This window comes from Nanorana parkeri, unplaced genomic scaffold (assembly GCF_000935625.1).
Source record: "Nanorana parkeri isolate BGI_ZX_2015 unplaced genomic scaffold, ASM93562v1 scaffold422, whole genome shotgun sequence".
Lineage (NCBI taxonomy): Eukaryota > Metazoa > Chordata > Amphibia > Anura > Dicroglossidae > Nanorana > Nanorana parkeri.
The window spans coordinates 632,839-643,206 of record NW_017306690.1 but is presented as its reverse complement, the minus strand read 5'-3'; the positions used below and the strand labels follow the sequence as shown (position 1 = coordinate 643,206).

The 10,368-nt window shown below is 36.6% G+C and overlaps 1 protein-coding gene across 2 annotated transcripts in view; it reads left to right on the top strand.

The window, feature by feature from the left end:
- The first annotated feature begins 1,760 nt into the window (after nt 1–1,760).
- ALDH1A2 (aldehyde dehydrogenase 1 family member A2) overlaps nt 1,761–10,368 on the top strand; it is a 38,920-nt gene continuing 30,312 nt past the window's right edge. For both annotated transcript variants that reach the window (XM_018559933.1, XM_018559932.1), the window contains exon 1: nt 1,761–1,992. In XM_018559933.1, the coding sequence (XP_018415435.1) occupies nt 1,876–1,992 (117 nt within the window). In that variant the 5' untranslated portion in view covers nt 1,761–1,875. The remainder of the gene's footprint in view (nt 1,993–10,368) is intronic.

Sequence of the window (10,368 nt, the reverse complement as noted above, 5' to 3'; positions counted from 1 at the left end):
AATTAAGATTTACATAATTTCAAAGGAGAGGAAGGGTGTTATTTTTAATTTCTTTGTACCGGAGAGTATCCTTAGCTGGTGCTTCAGTAATTCATTCAAAGGGTGGCCTGCATGATAATGTTAATTGACCGGCTATCACCCATTTGGTCACTCTGTAAACAAGCCATGTGTTAGCAGAGCTGTACAAGAGCCTAATTCTATTGTCTGTGTACAAATAACATAACACAATACAATATTAAAATCTATATAATTCAATAAAAAAATATAAGAACAGATAAATCTGTAGAATGTGAATAAAAAAAAGATGTGATATTCATTCTTGCACCCTTGTTCCAATTTAGGCATGGGATGTATTAAAGCACTACAATTATTAAGACATTTCACAGAGATCTCTTTGAAGATTGCTTTGTATGTGAATGCTATTTTTATTTGTGTACATGTGTTTATAGACAGCTGATTGTGTTATTTTTAATCCTCACAGCCATAATAATACATAAACATAAAATATAGATTCTCCATTTTTTTCCAGCAATGGTTGAGAGATATTGTTGAGCCAATATGTATATTTTATTGAGCCAGCAAATAAATGTCAATACTTTAGCAATGCTAAGCTCATTTGGGTCGATTTACTAAAGGAGTTCAGGATCTTCACATGGTAAATTGTGTGAATATTCACTTCAGTTTTCCACTAGTGTTAAAATGAAATGAGTAAACACAAATTTACTTTCCATAAAATGATTATTATTATTATTGTTATTATTATTAGTAGTATTTTGCAGTGTATGTATACTGTCAACATTAACCATGACTGAATATTTGAAGTAAATATGCAAACAAATTATTGTTTGAAGATTCTTACCTCATTTAGCAAATCAGCTTCATGATGTTAGTGCAGGTGCTCTAATAATAATCTATAGAATTACACTTCATAAAATATATATCACCTCATGTATGGAGTTAATGGCAGTATGTGTATAAACATATATATTATACTGCATATTTGTACTTTTTATAAAACCAAAATCTGTCCATATAATCTATAGAAGACAAGTAGAGTGGAGTAGATTGTAAAAGCCCATCCATCCACATATACAAATCGTCTGACTTCCTTACTGCACAGCACACAGCCTGCAACCTGCAAATCCATACCGCAAACTGTAGCAGTAGAGCAGACAAGTCTGGAAAAGTTTTCTAAGTAGAATGAAGAGTAATCAGCAGGGATTAGGGACACAAATGGAATCACTTGTTCGCAGCCATGCATTGCAAAGTATCCAGCGCTCCTTACAGATTGGAGCTAATCAGGTTGGGAGCTGCGAGCCTGTAATGGGCAGCAGTGAGTGTGTGACACTCTCTGATTGTCTAAACCCCTTTTGGTTGTTTTCCGATGAACTGAACACAACACTGAGGTGCTAATTCGTTTTTAATTAGAGCCAGGTAATCCCCTGCCATGCCTCTGCAAAGGTGGATGGAGCTGTGTGCAAGCCAGGGACGGGCTTCATCCCCCTTGTGAGCGGAGGTGTCAGGAGAGCCCTAATCACACTCTGCAGCACTGAATGTGTTAAAAGGAAGGGAAGTCCTATTGACTGGCGATGGGACTGAATAGGCTTGTGTTGAGTGGCTTATGTAAATAGACGTTTGTAATTATATCATCATAGGATGAACCAGCCCCCCCTGCTTCTCCCACTATGTCCAATAAGAAGAGACCCAGCTTGACACCTGCCTATATACAGAGGAACAGAGCTAATATCCAGAACACTCATCTTTTTCCCCTACTACAAACAAATATTAGGTCAGCTGAAAAGATCCAGAGAGGGAGAAGGCTTAGTTACCAGAAGAGAGAGAGAGAGAGAGAGAGAAACATTACAACAGCCAGCTATGACTTCCAGCAAAATAGAGATGCCTGGAGAAGTGAAGTCAGACCCGGCTGCCCTGATGGCCTCTCTACATCTCCTGCCCTCACCTACCCCAAACCTGGAGGTCAAGCATACCAAGGTAAGATGAGCCTTGTGTTGGGGGTACACCAGCCTGCACACAGCACAAGTATATCAGTCCTAATGGAAGTTATCAGGCTGCGCTGGAACTCTGTAATGTGATCCACATTGACTGGAATTCACAGCTTCCTCCAGCTTTCCCATACTGGACCAAGTGCCCATTCAGGAGGATTGGGAAGAGCAGGGGCTACACTGCACATATAACACATCCAAAGCAGCGAATAACTTCCATTGCTTTATAAATGTGCTACTGAACACATGTTATATGTTTATTCTTTATGTTTAAACATGAGATACTTTTTACTGACATTGTAACAAGCTCCGATTTGTAGACTCTATTATGTGGACACTTCAGTTAACTATGGATCGGAGTTCTCTGTTCTATGTATAGTGTGCCTTCATAGGGGTTATTTACTAAAAGATTCGCGTCGATTTGCTGGGCTTATAAATAAGGGGAGATTGTGTTCACTTTTAACAATCAACTGCATATGAAAATCCTGTATTTTATTATTTGCACGTGAATTTAAAAAGAATAGAGCTTCATCTTTGCTTTCAGTAAATCTACCCCATAGACATGTATGTATACTAAAGAGCTCAGGGTATATCTATAGGTGGGGACACTTTATACATTTCCACACACACTAGAAGAGAACCGATCCGACTCAGTAAATGCCTATACAACCCTATAAGCTAACTGTTATGTATCAAACGATCCCGATAAAATAAGTATATCTGCTTCATTAACAATATAACAATGTTTATTAATAAAAACCCTATTTTGTAGCGCAGTTACCAACTTAAGTTGTACATCCATCAGTGTATGTGTGCGATCTATATCTAATGGGCTATCCTATATTCTGCAATCACTTTGTATCTTCATTGGCAAGAGTATATTTTCTGATTAGTATTTTTAAATGGTTTTCCTCAAGTATGAGTAAATCACACTGCATATAATGGGTTAGACACCCAATTCTTCATACAAATAAGCATCATTCATATAAATGGGGTATGCGATCAATGTTATGTACTAATGGGTTGCTGCATTTATACTATCTGACCTTCATCACGCATAGCTTCCGTGTTTTCAGCCACATATAAGAAAATGAAGGCAGGTCTACAGGCAGTATGCTGTGCTGTTCTGATTCTGTATTTGACCTGTGCATCAATAAAAGGTGGTATGTATTAAAAGTTAAAGATTGCACATCTAACCTGTTGCCAGATTTTTATTAGGCAGCCTAGAAGGTCCTGAGAAAGTGACCTGATTTAATCCATATCTGTATGTGGAGAGCAGAGGATGTTTGAACAATAATACCAGGTTTCACTGACCCTGTAACTATAGCTCTGCCAAAACAGGACATCATGCCCTGTAAGTTCATCTATTTATTTATTACATTTATAGTGGGAAAATAGGACTTAGAATATCTCCCTGATGGAAAAAAACAATATTTACTATTGTCTCTACTGCACAGATTGGTTGTTTGTAATGGCTGTATTGCATAATAAGGGTACCATTAAGATTATTTAATAAGGAGTGCTATGTCATTCATTAATAAGTGTTGCAAAGCACAATGATCACATGCTAAGTGCAGGAACTAACAGCAACTAGATGTCATCTGCTCATCAGGTTAACACAGATATAAAACTAGATCTGTTGCCAGGGGTTACAGCATTTTTGCTCTTTTGCATTATTGAAAAGGTTCACTGAGGCACATATCCGCCCTTGCTCTAGAAAATGTGATATTTTGTAAACCCTTTATGTTTATTGAATAATTCTGATGTTGATTTAGCATTTAGTCATGTAATACATTCTAATAATATTAAAACTCATGTTTTTTAATAATATATTCCTAAAACTAAAAAAAAAAGCATAAAGATATATTGCAAATGACTGTAGGTAAATCTCTATGTAACGAGGAGAGAAGGATATAATACAATTAATATATGACACAAACTACATGTCATTATTTTGGTCCTGCTGTGAAGTGATTGCACTAAGTCTTTTGTGCTGGGCCTCTCACTATAACAAATTTTGAAGGTAGATCATTTTTTAAAGTTGGCGTCATGTAGAATTATAGTACAAAAGTGATTTATACAGACCTACAGTTTATTTGTTAATGTATCAGTGAGGCTATTTTTAAATAAGTATACGTTATACGTTAAACTAACAGTATTTATTTCCATTTTAATGGTATGGCAGTTTTATAGACTGATATGCATAATTATAACTGTAATAGTGCCACTGTCTATGGTGGTATACCGAGGTTACAATAAAAGGATAGTATTACAATCTAATCATCAACATTTGTAGAACGTCTGATAGGAATTTGTGACCAGAGCCCTAGTCTAACTTAGAACATAAATAAATAGGGTAATACAAACATGACATAGAATAAGTTCTAAATTGTGCATTAGGCCACCCATACATGTAGGGTGAGTGTCACAATATCAACAATTGTATTGCTTTTATATGGCAGAAAGTATGTGATGTGTGAAAAAGCCTTTACTCTTTGGCTCAAGGCCAGGGTGGACTTTTTTGTAAATAGTTCTTTGTCATCCTCCACTGTAATTGATCTATTTATTACAGGTATTTTTATAGCGCTGTCAATACTCACATCACATCAATCACATTCACATAACTCTCTGCCCTCAAAGGAGCTTACAATCTAAGGTTCCTATCTCACACGCATACTAGGGCCAATTTAGACAGGAACTAATTAACCTACCAGCATATCTTTGGGGTATGGGAGGAAACCCATGCAAGCACAGTGAGAACATACAGATAGAGTCCTGGTTGGGATTTGATCCAGTGACCCGTGCTAACCCCTGAGCCACTGTGCTGCCCATTGTAAATATACATTTGTACTGTGACTTGTAGCTTATACAGAATTTGTAGGACATGTATTGAGCAGTGTATATGCAGAGGCATGGTTCCCACAGTGGCCTTTGTCCATCCTCACCAAGACACTGGTGATGGTTTACTAATGTGGTAGGAAATGTTCTATTATTGTAATAGGTTATACAACGCTGTATATGAACACCCAATCATGTGCAAGGAAATTTTTTAAAAAAAGGTTTTTCCCTTTACATGATTGGATGATTAACATGAACAAAGCTTCCTTTTTTTTCCTGTAAGCTCAGAGAATTTTCTCTTTGCAACTTCTTTGCTATGCTTTTTGCCTCCTTTACCATTCTTTAACCAATTAGCCACACTATCTGCATGGAGTCTTTAGGCTAGCCTTGTGGTTTTGCAGTTTTAATTTAAATTCTCTAGTTTACCCAGACCCTGCCAAGTTACCTGGCTTCCACCACAAGCAAAATAGTTTTCTCAATGTAGGAAAGCTGCACCTGAATAGGGGAATATGTATAGCATTCAATATACTGTACAAAGTAATGAGAACTATGCCCTATACTATCTGAAGAAGGAAAATAAATATACATCAGCCTGTGAAAACTAGTAACAATTTTGTTCCGCTTCCATGCTTCATACACTGATAAGCAGAAGCCTCCATAGCTTCAGAGGGGACTTGTAAAGTCCCTGTGAAGGTTAAACCCAATGATTTGGGGGGGCACAAAGAATAATAATATTAGTCAACAGTGTGCACTAGACTGAAGAGCTGGCTGTAGTTGCCACACAGCAAAAGCTTGGTTATCCATTCTAAACAGAAGGCTATCATAAAAGACATGTCCTTATACATTACTGTAGACTGGTACACCAAGAAGAAAATAAAACAGGAATGATTTGTAGATTAGTCCACTCCAGTTTACCAGTCTTTAGGGACTGTAAAGGCTGTGAACCTCGAATAGCAGCATGTGCCTTTAGCTGGCCCTCTGGAGAATTTACTACTTGATTAATGGATGGAATTGGCGACACATATAGTACAAGATAACTGCATTAAATTAACCTTCACAAATGGATATTTATTGGTGTACTTTTAAAAGAATGTTATGTGGCTGCATGGGGTATCGTAATTAATACGGCCATTCATGCCTTTACATGCTGATAGCCATTTCTACCATCTGGGTGATTAATGCTACAATGGTGGTTTTAACTCTTCAGTAATTATGTGTCATTGTGTTTGCAACACTGGACATAATTCTGTCACATAAACAGCGGGGAGGCCAGTGTGCATTTAACAAAAGGATTTTTTTTATCTCTTTTTATCTGCGCTGTATACTTGTGCAGTGGTATCGTATCTGAAGTGCCATGCTTTATCTATTATATTTAAACATGGCTCATATGTTACCCTCCACTTTTTACTGTGGAAAACAAGTCCAAGGGATTCCACAAAAATTCTCTCAGATACTGTAATGGCTCAGTATTATTATTATTATCATTATACAGGATTGATATAGTGCTAACAGTTTGCTCTGAGCTTTACAATATAAGGAAGACATTACAATTCAAGACAAAATAGTAAGGAGGGCAATATAGGCTGGTATATTCATTAAGCTTAATGTGTGATTAGGTTGGCTTGTACATTTAGATTATGTTGATAGTATATAGAAGGGTAAGTGCCTTAAAGGCAAATTATGGGAAAACCTGCCTTGTGCAGAGCTGCCAGCATTCATAAAACATTACCAAAACCTTTTCTATAGCCCTTTACAGAGAACATTGAACCCTTGACCAGTGCTTGCCCCTTAAGAAGCTTACAAGATAGTGTCCCTATTTAAAAATAAACCCAACCGCAGTCATATCACACACAAGGCCATTTTTTCATGAAAGCCAGCTAACTGGTATATTTTGCCATGGAAAAGAAATAAAAACTATATGTAGACGTAGTCCTTGATGGCAGCCACATGCAGGACCAAGGTGCCAAGTGCAACAAGGTAAGAGTCAATTAGCCACCTTGCTACCTATGTTAGAAAGTTGCTGAAACTTTATTAGTAAATCTAAACAATAATAGAATATTATAGGAAGAGCATGTTAGCACTGGTCTGTGACACTAAAAGTGATAATTAGCTGTAGTAATGTATGTGATGAAAATTAAAAAAAGGAAGATGTGTAAGTGACAGTATAAAAGCTATCAATGAAAGCATGTCCGAACCGAAAAACAAGCAAAGACTGTTCTTTTGTACTTCATATAATCCTGGTAGCATGCCAGAATTTAAGAATGTTTTCAATTAAATTGCTTGTTTGTGCAGCTTAGCCTAATGTAAATTAATCTGTATTTAATTTCCCACCAGAAACAACAAACTTAAAAAAACTGTAGAGCAAATAATAATGTGCTGATGATAGTATATTGAACCCTTTGGTCTTTTTGCTATGTGATCTAATGACCTTCAGCAGTGACATCCTGCAAGATGTGCATTTTGCTGAAAGACTTTTAATGATGAGACCTTCTGCATAATGCTACTCTTGTATATTCTGCATAATGCTACTCTTGTGTGGCACTCTAGGGTAAAGCTTTTTGGTTTTGATTTTATTAAAATATAAAAGCTGAAATTGTTTTTAGCAGTTATTAGCCCTATAACAAACTTCTCTCATAATCTTTAACAGGTAAAAAATTTTTTAATAGTCATTTTCAATCTTTTAATTTCATCTACAGCTTTCATAAAAAAAGGTATTCCTGCTGTGAAAGTCCTTTTTTAGGCCCTTTCTATTATAGTGCGGCAACGCTCTATCCCTTTCTCCCATTTAAAATCCTATGTTGTCACCCGGTCACACAGGCCTCTAATAAAGACCTGCAGAGTGGTGTGCCTTCTCTCCACAGTATTAGCTGTAAGCATGTTTGCCAGCAAAAGAATACACGCACCTATAGATATGACATGACACTTGATCATGCCATGTTTAGCCATTGTGCAATGGTAGCAGAAGACACACACTGGCCGTGGTGGTGGTGGTGAAGGAAGGGGGCTGTTCGGGAGATCAATTAGACAGGTTAGCAATCCTTTCATATATAAATGTTTCCAATCTGCCATTAGCAATGTGTGCAGTGTCTAGCCTCACTTAATTGTGTATGCTTGCCTATATGTACAGGCTTATGTAACACTCTGCAAAGTGCTTATCTTTTGTAAAGTTGGATTATCCCCGCATGTCTTAGAACGGAATTAAACTCCGTAAAACTCAGTTAAACTTTCAAACATCTACAAGCACATTCTACATACTTGTAATATATACCTTCAAAATCCTCTCCTAGCTGTGCCCGCCTTGAGATATCACTGTATATTGTTGCTGCTGACATCAGTTGAAGTGCTCATTTTGTCACCTATTCACAGCAGATTGGCTGTGCCATGAACTGCAGAGTGACTCCAGCACCCGCACTGGACTGCATGAAAATCCTCAAATCTCCATATTTTTGAAAACCCACTTTGATCAGCGCATGTGCAGGATTTATGGTTTAAGTGAGTTAAGGGCAAAAGCAGGGTTAGGAAAAAAAAGGAAGAAAGAGAAATTCTATAATGGTGCTGGCTTCAATGATAACAGGACCAAAAGGTCAACACAGAAAAACATATTATGCTTCATATAAAGGATGTGTAGAAAGATTGGTGAGCACTAATTTTTCTTTATGAATGGGATTATGACTTTCCATGATGGTGGTGTGCAGGGTTTAATTCTGTTTTAAACATTGTTGTTATCAGTTCTTTAATACAAAGTAATATGTTTCAGTCCAAGACATTGTGCTGATCATCCAGCCCCTCCTGCTGCACTTGCACAGCAGAATAAATACAAAATTCAAAATAAATAGTAGGATTCCCTTAGTCATGGTAGGTGTGCTTAAGGGAAGGTGTAGGTAGGTAGGTAAGTAGGTGAAACTCAATGGAAGAGGTTTCACAAATTGAGTAACAAAATTATATATTAAAAATGTTAGGTGATTCAATTCTCTAGCATCTACCAAAACGGAAATATCAGTTTTGGCAGGATCAACCCTTTAAACCACCTAGTTATTCTTACTGCTCCAGAATGGGTTTTGATGTTACAATATAATCTGAGACTCTAAAGAGTTACAACAATTTAAGGGATATGGGCAGCAGGGATAAGCCTAGATATGATTCACGCTCAGACTGGTAATCCCATAGTAGTATATTGTGTATTTAAACAGTTTTTGGACCCACACTTTCTTTTTGAATAACTCAGATTACTAAACTTTTTTCAACAAAACATTATTTTAGTGTAACAGTGTAGTGTAACAAACAGAATCAAAGCATTTCAATGGAAAGAAGATTTTATTCAAACGCTGTTATTGCTCCTTATATTTTACTCAACACTGAACGGTAGAGCTAGAACTGCTCAATGAAAAAAATAAAATAACATTCACAGCTCTTATGTTGCATTGTTATTTAGGCTGAAAAAAAGATAAATGTCGATCAAGTTCAGCCTCTCCCATGATCCAGCAGTTTTGGTCCTGAACAACTCCTGAGCAGTTTGATTAAACAATCCATCTAATTTCAACTCAAGCATGCTAAAACATTTGTGTACGATGCTGTTTTTCAACAGTTGCCCCCTATGGCTTGGAAAACAAACAGTGCTGACCTCCACGTCTTGTGTAATGCATGTGCAAACTGCACCAAATGTCTTCCCAACTTCACTTAGAGAACCCAGTTTGTTCTGTGTTAAAATGTGATGATTAGCAGTTTTGTGTTGTACTTTGAGAAGGTTTATCCTTAAAAAAAAAATACATTTCAGTGTACATTGATCATTTGTAAAATTGAAAAATAAAGGCAGCCCCTTTTATCTGTAAAACATCCATAAAGGAACATTTCCTGTCCAAATTTACACACAGGTGCCCATTATCTTGACATTAGACACACATTTATATGCCCATTAAAACTGTTTATAAAACAAAATTTTGCTTAGGGGAAAACAGATGTGATTCTGTATTTGCATAGAGCAATGTACAATTAATTTATATTTTTAACTTATTTAAAAAATTATTTAAAAAAAAAAAAATAACCATCATTATAATTAAAGGGACACTAAACTCAGGAGTTAAATCTTAAAAATGCATCCAAGTACCTTAACTATTAACACAAATGTACCTTTTTTGTGTATCACTTAGTTGTAGAGCCTCAAATAATTTCTGAATTCATGCTGACACTGTCCTTCCTTCTGGAGGGTGGTTAATTTTGTTCCCCATGGTTCCTGTGTGTATTGTAATGTAGTCACCAATCCAAACTCACTCTTGTGATGGGCTACAATCTCAATATTTAGTTTACTAATTTGTATTGAGATTTTAGTCCATCTCAGGACCGAGCTTGGAGTGGTGGCTACTTTACAACACACACAGGGACCATGGGGAACAAGAGTTACCACCCTCCACTTCAATTTTCATGATGGTTCTCTTTTTTATACTACAGCGAGTGATACAAAATTAGCTACACTTTTCTATTAGTTAAGGTATTTGAAAGCATTTTCAAATTTAGTGTCACTTTAAAGGTC